The sequence below is a fragment of the Copadichromis virginalis genome, linkage group LG5 (genome assembly GCF_057382275.1).
Source record: "Copadichromis virginalis isolate Kocher_CV1m ecotype Utaka linkage group LG5, C_Virginalis_male_GT1.1, whole genome shotgun sequence".
Taxonomy (NCBI): Eukaryota; Metazoa; Chordata; class Actinopteri; order Cichliformes; family Cichlidae; genus Copadichromis; species Copadichromis virginalis.
In genome coordinates this window covers 30,684,245-30,699,081 of record NC_140622.1, presented here as the reverse complement: position 1 = coordinate 30,699,081, position 14,837 = coordinate 30,684,245, and the positions used below count along the sequence as shown (strand labels likewise).

The window sequence follows — 14,837 nt, the reverse complement described above, 5'->3', positions numbered from 1 at the left end:
TGGTGTTTCCCCAGATAAGCTGGAGGAGGTGGCTGGGAAAAGGGAGGCCTGGGTTTCCCTGTTTAGGCTGCGCGTCCACATTGAAATGGCCGAAAACACTTACGTTCCAGTACTGCGCGTGCGTGAAACGCAAGAAGATTTGACCTGCCTCATTTCTGTCTGCTGCTTATTTACTTTCCGGCTCTTTGAAACGTCGTGGCAAAATGTTGAGGAAAAGCACCGAGTTTTTTAAATGGACTAACTATGAGGTGGAGTTTTTGCTGCCAGTAACACAAAAGTACAAAGTTGCAAAAGATAGTTAAAGAATTTGAAGAAAAGCTATCTGGAGCATGTACAGACTGATATTAATCTTTAATAAGGCTGTTAAAATTGAGAGCAAACAAAACAACTGCTGTCTTACTTTAATTGGTCACATGACTGCATCATATGACTAACATGCGTCATCATTTTAGAAAGTTTGCATTTTCGCTGTCCACACTGCGACGCAAGAGCAGTTTTGCACGTTTTCAAATGTATGCGTTTTCGAGAGTGAAAACGCCATCTCGGTGTGGACGGGAGGCCAAAATGAAGAGAAAACAACGCACCCAAAGCTACTGTTTTTATTGTTTCTTCACCACTTCCAGGTGTGAGGACAGTGAAGAGAGAAAAAAAACAAATACTGCAGAGTCATCACACTCTTCAGAGTCTGTTTTAAACTTCAGTGAACGTAGAAAGATATTCAACAATTTAAGATTCCGGAATTAATAATATATAAGGGGAACAATTGCAATACTGTAAATGTTAACTTCACACAGTGTACTTTTTCCAAAAAGCACGTCACATCACTTATTTTGTAGTGGTTAAACTAGTTAAAAGAAATAACCTATTATAGGAGTCCCAAATTAGTTATGGTAAAACTGTAATAATTAATATTATTTTTTAAAAAGTAATATTTCCAGTCAGCATGTATAGACACTCAATGGAAAATGCAAAAGCAGTAGCAGAACTTAAAATTTATGAATCAGGCATTAAGCATAAAAAAACGAATCAATTTTATTTAAAATTGTTTGTTTTTTTCTAGAAGCAGACTCAGAAGCAGTCTAAAGGAAAAATAAATAAATAGATATACTGTAAAATCTGCTGTGATAGATCAATACAGCCTGACCAGGCCTTTTCCCACTGACCTTGGTGGTGATGGTGAGCTGGGTGATGATGACTGCAACAGGATTGGAGTACTTGGAGAGCTTTCTGGTGCTGGACAACTCAACCACCTCTTCGTAGCTGTCTGTGGGGTAGGGCAGATGCGGCTTGGGGTCTCCCAGGCACTGGATAAGGGGCTCAATCTGATAGAAGTCAGCCTCCTTTCTTAGCAGCTCCGTCTCCTTGAAGTCACATGGCAATGTGAGCTCTGACGTCCGCAGGAAGTTGAGGATGTAGCTGAAATAGCAGAACCAGAGACAGGATTAGTCAAGACTGCTGAGCCAACAATTCTGAGCTGTCAGTTAAAGTTGGGGCAGGAGAGCTGCTAAATGATGTGCAAGTAAGCTAAATAATCATGTTTCATACATTTTTTTTCCTAATGTTCACTCTATATGACATTAAAGAGATGTTATATAGATTGGGGTGGCTGTGGCTCAGGTGGTAAAGCATATCAGCTACTGATTGGAAGGTAGGTGGTTCAATCCTTGGCTTCCCCATGCCAAGTATCCTTGGCCTAGTTGCTCTCCGATGCGCTCATCGGAATGTGAATGTTGGTTAGACTGAACTTGAGTTTAGAAGCGCTTGTATGAATGGGGTGAATGAAACATGTTGTATACAGTGCTTTGAGTACTCCAGGAGAGCAGAAAAGCGCTATATAAGAATCAGTCCATTAAAGAGAGCATATTCCTAATCATTGTCCAACAAAAGGTTTTCCCCACTGACTTTGATTTATTTATATACTACAGTGGAGTCTAATATGTGAAAAAGCACCATTTAGTAGATTTATATGTTATTTTAATAATCTGTCCATCCAGTGCATCCATCGTCTACCACTGGTCCAGGTCCTGGAGGATGCTATCTAAGCAGAGATGCCCAGATCTTCCTCTCCCAAGCTAACTTGTCTAGCTCTTCAGCGAGGCATTCCCAAGTCAGCCAAAAAAGCACAGAGGGAGATGTACTAAGCGGGACAAATTAGTCTAAGGTTGCAAATGAACCAATGGGAATGGAAAGTTTTCCAGGTGATCTGCCAACAATTTGCTTGTTTATATAGAAGGACATCCCCGAGTGGGACTCACCCAATTATTGGAGTTGATTCTAATTTGGTTGTATTCTAGTTTGTGTGAATGGGAGTATAAATGGTTGTCTGTTTCTCTGTGTATGTCCTAGAACACACTGGCAACCTGTCCCGGGTGTACCCCATTTCTTGTGCCATGGCAAGACAGGCTCCATTCCCCACAACCCTGAATTAGATAAGTGGGGGGAAAAAAACAGATGGATGGATGGCTATACCAAGACGCAGCCACTTTATTTCAGTAATGACTGGCATTCTGCCAAGAGCAGCACAAATTAGCAGGTCATAAACAAACAGAGCCAATGAGGAAACGAGTAAAATACTGATAAAAAAAAATTACAGTGTAAATGCAGAGTTTATCAATTTGTTTCTTTCTTCAAAGAGCAAGGCAATTTAGATCAGTGAGAGGAAGCTAAAGGAAAAATCAATGGTTCTATCGTAAGGGCTAACTCATCTGTTAAAAAAAGAAATAGCTAGAGACTGTGTGTGGATAAAGGTGTGTAAATTCTGGATGAATCTGTATTCTTGTATCCCTCAGACACACCACATTAATTTCTGCTCTGTTTCACTGAAATTTTAGCATTACTGAGGACTAGACAGACAAACATTCAGGTTAAGGACGCAAAGCTTTAAGAGAGAGACAATGTTTTGCATTGTGCTGACAGCTTTGAGCCATCCACCTGTGCCAATTACACACTTATTCTGATAAACTCTCCCTCCATCATCACACATGAAAGAACACTCCTAGTGGCAACACATACATATCAGTCACAAACTACGATGCTTTTTCGGTATTAAATCGAGCACAGTCTAATGCCACATACCTATATCAGGTCTGTGTGATTTATTTAAATAATGTCCTCCTAAAATGTTGTGTTATGAAAGGAAAACTCATAAATTCTTATGAAAGAATTAACAGGCTGCAGAATTTCCCTTGGTCCCCCAGCAACCACCACATTCTTGTCAGATGCCCAAACCAGCTACTAGCAAATTATTCTTTTTATTTCAATGTGTTTCATTTTTGTTTTTGTTTTTGTTCTGGAGGTTTGCGAAGGCCTCAGCAACTCGAGTCCCCTGAGCCCAGCCTCTCTTTCATCATGAGATTTTTGGACTCATTTTTCATTCAGCCATGCTTCACAGAATCCCAGGAGGTTTTGAGAAGAACAGAATAACATAGTTCAGGGTCAGACTGAATAAAATGTTGATTCTTTTTTCCATTAGTTAACTGCAGGGGTCGGCAACCCTAGGCACGTGTGCCACAGTTGGTACGCGAAGGGTTAACTGATGGCACGGCCATAGCTGGACTGATCATCGGGCATACCGGGCATTTGCTCGGTGGCCCGATGATTTTTTTTTTATTATTATTTTTGTAACGGTATAAACAATGAAAGGTGTTGGATTGGCCAAATGCTGGCCGGTGTGTAAAAATAACTCAGCTGTTTGGTGGTGGCATTGCGGAGCTTCCACAGATTCAGTAACATTAACAAGTGGTGGAGGCCAGCATGTGGATGAGGGAGATCGGAGGCAGGACGAGGAGAGACCCGAGGCGGCCGCTGGTCCGAGCGTCAGGTGAACTGAACTTCAGGTAAGAAGTTATGACCTGCAGTCTATCTGGGTCAGATATAAACCAAGTTTAGGTGGAGTTTATTTTCGTTGTGCTGACTTTTTACAGTCAGTTACAATAACTCGTACTGAGTACTAGCTAGCATGACGGAGTTTCTATACAGCTGGGTGGGTGCTTTGATGTTACTGATGTTGAACTTTAATTCATAAGGTTAGTTAGTAGAGTTACCAACCGTCCCGTAAAAAGACGTAATCCTCCCGCATTCAGAGAAATTATTACGCGTTTTGTGTTGAGCTGAGAGGGGACGCAGTTTGTCCTGGGCTTCAGCTAGAATGAAAAAGGACACAAAGGTTGAGTTATTCTTTGTCTTTGCTGCACAGCTGCCTCTTCTTCTCTCATTCTCTCCCTTCCCTCTCCTGTTGTTACTTCAATCACGAAACTGATCAATGATCAGCTGATCGGCTTTTCTCTCGTTTGTTTATCGCCCACTTTGCGCCAGAAAGAAGAAACCGGCGGATGTCGCGTTAAACAACAGCAGCATGTTTAAGCTTGATCAGCTGTTGTTAGAATTTATTTAATATTAATTTCTAGTATCAGCTGAGGTTTGCTGGAGCCACAGCTGTAAAAGCTGCTGGTCATGATATCGGTTTGTATATCTGGTGAGAGGGAAACATGAAGATGAAACCAGGAGATGTCCTTACTGAATCATCACAGCTGAACAGGTGATGGAGAAACAGGTTTACCTTTTAGGTGACATGAATGAGTTGAAGGGAAGTTATGAACTGTTTCTGACAGACAAATAACACCAATATCATTTTCTAAGTAGCTGACAGCTGGTAACTGTCCTCTTCTTAATGACGGTATCTTAACTAACCACCCCAACTACCAGACTAAAAATAACTTAGCCTACTGGTAAGACGGACGTTGTTAGCTTTCCACATTCCGACACTTCAAAAGCTTCAGCAGCTTTCCGCTCAGCACAGCATCAGCACCACGGAAATACACGGATACATCTGTAGACTTGAGACACAATGCATTTTTGGGACTTTCAGGTGTATGGACCAATGTTTTATTTTCTGATCAAACCAGAAATCTTTAATGAGCTGCTAGATTTGTCTCGCATTAACTGGCTGAGTTAATGCCAGTTAATGCAACATCGAAGCAGCTGGAATCCACAGCTGTGCGTGTTCATGGAGCTGCATTTTCACCGGCTGGACATCACTACCTGACAAGTTTAACTGTCTTCAGAACATTGCAGAGGCCTTATTGACAGTATTTGGCTCTACATATCTGTGTGAGCAGATTTTCTCTCACATGAGTGTCCTCAGGTAGCCGTCTGAATGCTGGACACGCCGAGACCTGTGTCTCTGAGTGGGAGACCAGAGATCATATTAGCATGTGTGTCTCTGTATTAACAAACATGCCATATCGGCTTCATTTATTTTTCTTATCATTGTTGTGAGGAGACCATAAATAGCATTTGTATTTTCCGTTGTACAGTTCATTTGCTGTTATGGAGTTCTTGTTATGGATAAAAAGTGTCTTTTTTTGTTTCAAAATAGCTGATAACTATTCGCTGATAGCTGCCAACATCTGCGAACAAATATTATTCTATAAAGTGGTTCTATATAGTGTGTAACTGTTAATATAGAGCGTTATTAAATTTATTGCTAATGCAGTCATGTGGCACACTGACCTCTGAGGAAATTTTAAATGGCACTCGCTATCAGAATGGTTGCCTACCCCTGGTTTACTGTATTTGCAGCTGTTGAAAAAAAAATTGATGATTACTGCCATTAGGTTCTGGATGTATTAAACAGACATACTATGTTTAATACAAAGGTTTCTTTAAAGTCCTTTAGTCAAAGGCTTTTGTTGGTTGGGCTAGACTGTGTATTAACGTTAACTGTTACATAGCAAAGAGAGCTTATGTTAACCAAAGAGTTTTCACAGGTATTCTTGTGGTTGGCCAGCAGGGGAGACTTTCGGCAGCGGATAATGAGCCTCTTTGTTTCAGCCATCTACACAAAACATAGCAAAAAACCCCAAACAAACAAAAACAAACAAACAAAACAAACAGGTACTAAGTTGAGTGTAGCCCAAATATAAATAGTAATTAGTTAAGATGTCTTATCATACTATTGTAATAATAAGTTTAAGCCAGAGTAAAATCTGTTTTACTAGATTTTAGTAATTTCCTAATTGCCTACTGGTGATGGCCAGAGGGGCCGATGGCGCGATATGGCAGCCTCGCTTCTGTCAGTCTGCCCCAGGGCAGCTGTGGCTACAACTGTAGCTGCCTCCACCAGTGTATGAATGTGAGAGTGAATGAATAGTGGAATTGTAAAGCGCTTTGAGGGCCCCAAAAAGCGCAATCCATGACTTTGCTCAGCCAATCGGATGGCATGTAGGTCATAGTAAGCCTGTCCCGGCTTCCTCCCGTCAGATGTGTGGAGGCAAGCCAGGTGACAGAGCTGTTGCAGGTTTGTATTGGCAAACACTTGCTTTTCCCGTTTTTAATGCATTTTTTTAACACCAACTAACTTATGCGACTTAGATGCTGATTACTGTGAGCAAGAGCCGTAGTGTTGTTGTGCACTGAACGGAACGGAATTGGTGAGTTTGAACTTTTAATTGACTGTTTGTATTGCTACCAGCTGACGCTAATTGGCGGCTGCCGGTCCAAACATTTTGATTTTGATTTGACCGATATTTGTTGAATAACAAATGTTGTGAAGCTATATAATATTGTAGCGGGTCAGGGCTGTTCGAGGTTCTGTTTGTACAGTACCCACACGCCGAGCCGCCAACCGCGAGCAGTTATGCCTACCACGCCAGTTAAGGTATCGAAATACAATGGGCTAACCCCGCTAGAGCCCTACCTCTCACAAGTGCGGCTGGCCGCCAGACATAGTGGCTGGAGTGAAGAGGAGACTGCTACACACCTAGCGCTAGCATTAGAGGGAGATGCACTGCAGATACTCCTTGACCTAGCCACGGCAGAGCAGCATGAGCTCCAGGCCCTCACCGCGGCACTCGAGAGGGGATTCGGGCAGCGGCACTCCACTGATCAGAGCAGAGAGCAGCTGACCAACCGGAGCCGTCGACCGGGGGAGAGCCTGGGCACCTTTGCAGCAGACGTGTTGCTGTATGCTCGTCGTGGCTACCCGGAGTTTCCAGCAGCAGCCTGTGAGGAGCTTAGCCTGCATGCTTTTCTGCAAGGACTTTTCCCAGAGCGACTACGTCAACACGTCCGCATGGCCATGCCTCAGACCCTCCGTGAGGCGCTCCTTGAGGCTGAAAGGGCCGAGCCGGTGCTCACCTCGCGACCTAACCAGCAGGTGCCCCCCCCAAACTACCCCCAAATCAGAGCCACAGACTGTGACGGGGAGGGGGAGGTCGCCGAGATGTCCCAGCTGCAACCCTCGGTGCCCCGGAGGCGTCCTTGTCGACCGACCGACCGCTGCTACCGGTGCGATGAGCCTGGCCACGTGGCGCGTGACTGCCCAGCACCAGCCCCGAAGACCAGAACTACGCAGCCTCAGGGAAACGAGGAGGGAGCGGTGTAGCGAGGGGACCACCGCTCCAGCTTCCTGCCCCCCTCCAAGGACGATGCACAGTGGTGGGCCGAGTTAGGTAGAGTCCCTTGAGGTGCCCGAGCTGCTGTGTTGAGGACCAGCCATGCCAGGCCCTGGTGGACACGGGGTCTACCATTTCCCTGATACGACCTGGCGTGCTCCCTGAAACATCCGGGCCACTGGTGAAGGGTTGGTTGCCCACAGACACCCAGCTGATGACCGTGATGGGGGAGAAAACTGTTATGCGGGGGAAGAAACCGTTGTGGATCCGAGTGAAGGATCTAGAGCTGGTGCACAACTTCTGGCTTGCCGACATTCAAGACCAGTGCATCATTGGCCTGGATCTGCTGAGCCGCTGGGGGGCCTGCGTCGACACCGTGAAGCTGGCTATCACTCTTGGCGCAGAGACTTTTGCCCTCCAGCGTGGCCAAAAGCAGGGAGCGGGGACCAGACGAGAGAGGCGTCGGGCAGCTGCCGCTCAGCAGATTTCGGATGCCGGTGGCTCCGGGTCATCTCCACTCGCCTCAGCCTCTCAGCCCGACAAACCTCCTTCAACTGAGACCATCGAGGCTGTTGATGACCTTTGGCAGCGCAGCAGCGTAGGCCTCAACGTCGACCAGCGCCAGCGGTTGAGGTGCCTCCTGGATGAGAATGTGGGCATCTTTGCCGCCAGTGACAAAGACTGTAGGCAGACGAGTCTGGTCCAGCACACCATCGACACCGGCTCTGCTCAGCCCATCCGTCTGCGCCCACACCGGCTGCCGCTACTGCCGCTACTGCCTGCGACAGGAGGAGCGGGCCCAGGAGGTGCTGGGGGTGGCTACTGCTCAGGCCACAGCCAGCGGAGGGGGGTGGCTCCCATTGACAACGCAGCAGCTGAAGCGGGAACAGGAGGCCGACGCGACGTTGGTTCAGGTGGGGGCCTGGCTGGAGGCGGCGCAATGCCCCGCCTGGACGGTGGTGTCGGGACAGGAGCCCGAGGTGAAGGCCTACTACTCCCAGCATAACAATCTGGAGACCCACAACGGCCTCCTGTACCGGAGATGGCAGGCCCCCGGTCAGGGCAGAGATCTCCTGCAGCCGTTGGTGCCTCGGTCGCTGCGGTCGCAGGTGCTTGAGCTGGTCCATGGCTCGGTGGGGGCAGGGCACTATGGGAACGCCAAAACTCTCCGCCGCCTCAGGGGACTGTTTTAATGGCCTGGCTGTCGACGGGATGTGGAACTGCCCCCCTTCAGCAGTACCTGGTGGGGGCCCCAATGGAAAGAGTGGGAGTGGACGTCCTAGGGCCTTTCCCCGTCACAGAGTCAGGGAACCGGTATGTGTTGGTGGCTATGGACTATTTCACGAAGTGGCCAGAGGCCTACGCGGTGCCAGACCAGAGCGCAACGACAACGGCCGAGAAGCTGGTGGAGGAGATGTTCCCCCATTTTGGGGTCCTGGCTGAGCTCCACAGTGACCAGGGGCGTAACTTCGAATCGAAGGTCTTCGGGGAGATCTGCCGGCGACTGGGGGTGGAGAAGACGAGAACCACACCGCTCCACCCACAAAGCGATGGCTTGGTTGAGCGCTTCAACCGCACGCTGGCCACCCAGCTCGCCATTCTCACCAGCCGCCACCAGCGGGATTGGGACCGACATCTGCCCCTGGTCCTTTGGTCGTATCGGATTGCGGTGCAGGAGTCCAGCCAGTGCACACCTGCTGCTCTGATGTTTGGACGGGAGCTCCGGACGCCTGTGGATCTGGTGTTCGGTCCCCCCCCCCCCCGAGCCGGAGATTGATGGTGGGCCAGAGATGGACTACTACAGGAGGCTGAGGGAGCGGCTGCAGGTGGTTCATGACTACACCCGCCAGGCCCAGGCCAGCGCCGGAGTACGACAGAAAAGAGCCTACGACACCAAGTGCCGAGGGGGGGTTTTCACGCCTGGCGACAAGGTTTGGGTGTACTGCCCGGTTCGCAAGAGAGGAGTGTCCCCCAAACTCTGCAGTCACTGGCAAGGGCCGGCGGAGGTCGTGGAGCGGCTAACAGACGTGGTGTACCGTATCCGCATGCCGGGCCCGGGGCGCATGGTGGTGTTGCACCGGGACAGGCTCTCACCGTACCGACTGCTTGCTCTGGCAGATGCCGGGGCAGGGGATGATGGTGGCACCCCATGTTCTGACCCGAGGGACTTTTCCCCCGCCGGTCATGACCGGCCGGTGCGCCAAAAGAAGGCACCTGGACATTTGCAGAACTTTGTGTGGGGTAATGGGGTCGTCGGGGACGACTGACCCCTTAGGTGGGGGCTATGTAGCGGGTCAGGGCTGTTCAGGGTTCTGTTTGTACAGTTATGTTTTGTTTATGTTGCCATAGTGACAGGTGACGCCCTCTCGCTGCGACGGTGTGTCCTTCCGGGGTCAGAGGGCGCCCTGTGTGTTGTTGTTGTTGTTGCTGTGCTGTTGCCGTGCTGAGCAGTTAGCTAGCGGCAGTGTTTTTCTGCAGATGTTAATAAATGGCTGTGCTCCCTGGCTAGCTCACGGGAAGCAAGACCAAACGATACCTCCGTCTCCTCCTTGTCTGAGCTCGCCACAATATGTATATAGCAGTTGGAATGTTTCAGTTAAATCCTGATTGGCTAAATATACTGTTTATTCATTTATAAATCGTGTACACAGGAACAAGAATAACTTAATGTATGTAGCTTATTTGGCTGACATTTTTGTATTATTCTTGTCATTTCTTATTGGCCTTGTTTATTTAGTGCAGGCCAGGTGAACCTTTTTGGGTATGAAAAAGGATGGCGAGCCAATGAACGGCTAGGAGCAGGAATCATTCTGCATTGAAGCTTCCACTGGACTGGTAGGAAGTTATCAAAGACGATGCTCTGTGCCCATTTTCCGAATACACTGATTTCCGCAATCATACACACCATTCCCCCGTTTATGGACAATAGCGCTTTGACATCTCTCATGGACATTCAGATAAAACTCATGGACTTCCTCCTCTTCAGTGTGGATCAGTGTTTTTGATGTTAACATGTGTTATTTATGGGGAACTTTTTTGAGAATCTATATTGCCTGGTATAAGAATAAGAATAAGAATTTGCTTGTCTTTGTGCACCCCCACTGGGTTTTTGATTAATTGAATAGCTGCAGCAGGAGTGATTATTTAAGTTTTCCTTTTCTTTTCTTGTTATTTTTCTTTGGTTTCGGTTAAATACATGGTACCTGCAAAAGCATTTTGTGTTGTGTGTATTTATTAATTACTGCCTATCAGCTCCAGTAGCATTCCTAAATCTTCTGATTAATAATAACCTGATATTTCACTCAATACCTAGCCTGTATTAATTCATTAGCGCTTCAGTGTCTTGAAATTTCCTGTACTTATAACAGGATAGCTTGGACATTCATTTGAATGGTGACTTTCCAGCAGACTACCACTTGCCATGTTATCCATTTAATCTCAGCTGACACAGCCTTAATGTCCCTTTTTCCACTCATATAGTGCTGCTGCCCAATCTAGAAGCAGTTTCCACCAAGGATACACTGGTGCCAGTGCCGAAAAGTATGACTTCACATAACTTCTGGGGCCAAAGTTCGAACCACAGATGCAAATAGCTATGGTAGAGAATACCACAGGAATTTAATGATTAACAGGCCACAGATTCTGTTAACAATGACTGCGTTCCCATGGAAATTACCTCAACTCCTGATAGTGATACTACTTGAGAATCAATAGACTATGTGCACGTTAGCATATGCTACTTCAGGTGCGGAAACTCCTGTGGGGAGCTTTGTTTCCGGTGTCCTATTCGTGCCTTGTTTACGGTCCAAAACAAGTTAAGCAAATGAATGAACCAAGCGGCGATTTACATTTCTATAGATGTCTTGGGCATTTACCCAATATATCTGTAAATGATGTTCATCGACTTGTCGATATTTTCCCCCCCGCACCTCAGAGCAAAACAGAAAAGGGATTCAAATTTTATATTTCTCAGTATCTGTAAACAGCAGTCCCTCATTTATCACGGGTGTTATGTTCTAAAAGTAACCAGCGATAGGTGAAATCAAGTAGCCAATTTTATTTTTTTCATCAACATACAGTACTGCACTTCAGAGTCACACTGCTAGCGATCGATGCAGCGATTCTGTACTGTACAGGAGAGACGTCACGGAGGAGATCGTCTGCAGCGATCAGGATGCAGGACAATGTGATGTAAAAAAAACATGCAAACCTGCACTAAAAAATCTGCGAAACACCGAGGTGAAAGGTGAACCGCGTTATAGCGAGGGACCACTGTAATTTTGAAGGTAAGTCACAACATACCCTTCGTAAATACTAATGTATAGAAACCCTTACCAGCAATAATTCATTTTTTGTGTGGCTTTTTTTCACGGTTTGTTAACATGCTGTGTAGGTGTGTACTTGACTAGCTGATATCGACATAATGGGGAAACATCTGGTTTGACTATTGTTCACCTGTAGTTTGAATGCTGAACATTTGCCTGTTTAAATCATAAGACCAGTCACTATACAGATGTGCTTCTGAATGTGGACGATGTGTCTTCTGATTTTGTAATGCAGTTCTGCTTGTGTTGAGTGATGTAAACAACTGATCGATCTAAACTCTTTAAACGTCAAAATTGATCATTAGATTTTTTATGACACAACAGTGGTGAGTGTTCCCACCTTCTGCTCTTTGTAACTTAACGCGATCTTTCCGTTTTCGAGTTTTGGACATGATTTTGGAGTATATCTTCGCAGTAGCGATTGACCACAAAGTAAAGCTACCGGAAATGTACAACCCCACATCCGGTCTCAAACCAGGAAGTTAGCATTTTCTCATGCACAGGGTCTATTATCAAACCTCTTGAAACTTGGCCAGGTCCTCAACAGCACTGCATTGCATCTCATCAATCAACTGCAGAAGTTAAAATAAAAAACCCATCTCACTCACCGAAACAGTGGGCCGTCACGGTCAATGAAGTAGTTCCCGTGCGCATCCCTGACAGTGGGGAGGTCACCTCTGAACATGGCTCCCAGCATAGAGTCTGGGTAGCGCTGTAGCGTAGACAGGGATGTGCTATACACACAGCCGCCCACATTCAGAGTAACTGGCTCCCCCATCTGGACAAAGTAGGTAGGCAGAGATAACACTCAAGGCTTTTGTCAATGGCAGTTTTTTTCCACAGCAGACATTGTGACTTCTCACTAGGGTTGTACCTAGGGCTGTTCGATATAACGATATATATCGGATAACGATATAAAAACGTCTATCATTTCATTTTACGCTATCGTTTGTTTCGTGGTGTCGCAAAATAAACTCTTTACAGTAATATGTTTTCACCGTTTTGATGGTCACTGTAGTGGCTATACTAATTTCTTAAAGTTCTCTCTTTCTCTTATATTTAATATAACCACACTACGGACGGACAAGCGTTTTTATGCGTTGTCGTTAGCAACAACGACGGTAAAACCATCGCGTGTCCGCTTGTTTATCTTCCACATAAAACTTTTGGAATAAAGCTCAAGATCCTGTTGACTTTTCAAAATAAACTTAATCACATAAAAGAGTACGCAGAGTACTTACGGATAGGGATGGGTACCGGTATCCGGTGCCATCATGGCACCGGTTCTGACATAAACGGTAGTAACCAGACCGAAAAGCAGCGCACATTTCGGTGCTTTTTTCCCCTGAGATGTCATACACTTTGGATTCTAGCCAATCGTTTTACGTTTGCGAGCGTAGTAGGCGGGCCCAGGTACGTACGTTCTTTTAGAGCAGAGCTACAGATTAAAAATGCCCAAAGCGAAGCGGTCAAAGTCTGGCTGTACTTCACAGCAAAAGATGCAAACTCAACAGCCTGCAACAAGTGCTTTAAGGTGATACTGTGCAAAGGAGGTAACACCTCGAATCTGATGAAACAACTGGCGACGCATAGCGGGGGCTTTTAAAGCCGAGAAATGCGCCGTATTTGATAGCTTGCTGCAAGAGCTCACACCGAGCACATCTACTGCGGGTGTGGTGCCTGTTATTGGACCCGGAGTTAGCAACATCCCCCAAAAACCCGAAGAGTAGAGTCCTGGCTCCTAGCCCTGCCAGTGTAGCAGAAATGATGACGGATGATGATGCCAGCAGCAGCCGTTCTTCTCTGCGTGAGTAGCTTTATGTTGTTGGTGTGTAATTTACGTTGAGTAGGCTAACCACGTTATTACATTAATAATAATAATAATAATAATAATAATAATGGATACTTTATTGATCCCCATGGGGAAATTACTTGTTTTTCTCTGCATTTGACCCATTCACTCAGTGAAGCAGTGGGCAGCCCACTAAGCAGGCGCCCGGGGAGCAGTGTGTAGGGACGGTACCTTGCTCAGGGGTACCTCAGGGTAGCCGTTAAGTGGATTCGAACCGCCGACCTTCCGATCATGGGGCGACCACTTTACCTACTGAGCTATCCCTGCCCCAATTAATGCAGGTAAGGTGAACTAGCAAACACGTCATAGTTACATGTGGCTGTCTTCTTGTTTGATGGCAGATGCTCCCTTCACCCTGGCCAAAAAGGCTAAAATGACCAAAGAAAAAGAGGGAAACAGCTAAACATGAGAGGTTTTTGGATAAAGTGTGTGTTCTCCATTCTTTAAGTACCGGTTCGAGCACCGTTTAAGCACCGGCACCGTTTCAAAAGTACCGGTTTGGTACCGGTATCGGATAAAACCTAAACGATACCCATCCCTACTTACGGATGAGAAGCAAAAAAGAGCCGCCAGGTGCTAAAAAAATAAACCTTAGACTAAAATGTTAGAACAGGCTTTTCCCCGCAGCACGCCGTGTAATAAATACTCACAAAGAAAACGGCGGCTGTTACAACTTATGTCTAAAAATGTATAGTTTCATGCTTCGGTTAAAACTAGAGATGGCACGATACCACTTTTTTATGTCCGATACCGATACCGATATCATAAATTTGGATATCTGCCGATACCGATATGAATCCGATATAGTGTTTTTTAATCAACAAAACTGTTTTTTAAAATATCTTGCTGCATTTTGCAAGTCTGCAAGTTCATACTCAAGTTTAAAACAACAACTACACTAAAGCTATTCTGTTATACCTGTATACAAAAAAAATATTTCATAGTTCAGCAATACTGATCAATCTAATAAACTTAGACCTACACCATCCTCCCTATTCTGGTATTTTAAAGAGTACTTAGCGTAAATATTAAGCAACCTAACTAATAGGGTTCCAACTCCCAGCAACAACAAAAATAAATAAATAAAAAATAGGGAACCACCCCTCACGCTCCACCCCATGATGCTTAATCGACGTAATCAACCTTAATTTGATGCAGTGTGAAAAAAAAATGCACAGAAATCAATTATTTTTCAAGAAATATTAAATAGATTCAACATCTTTCTTCAACAAAATTGCAGACTGCACAGATGGTACCTTCCCAAAG

The 14,837-nt window shown here is 45.9% G+C and overlaps 1 protein-coding gene across 1 annotated transcript in view; it reads right to left on the bottom strand.

Annotated features, from left to right (window-relative positions):
- kctd6a (potassium channel tetramerization domain containing 6a) overlaps window positions 1-14,837 on the bottom strand; it is a 36,278-nt gene that overhangs the window by 8,648 nt on the left and 12,793 nt on the right. Inside the window, exons 3-4 of the mRNA XM_085457292.1 lie at window positions 12,328-12,497; window positions 1,164-1,416 (exon numbers count right to left, since the gene is read on the bottom strand). Of these exons, the coding sequence (XP_085313418.1) occupies window positions 1,164-1,416; window positions 12,328-12,497 (423 nt within the window). The remainder of the gene's footprint in view (window positions 1-1,163; window positions 1,417-12,327; window positions 12,498-14,837) is intronic.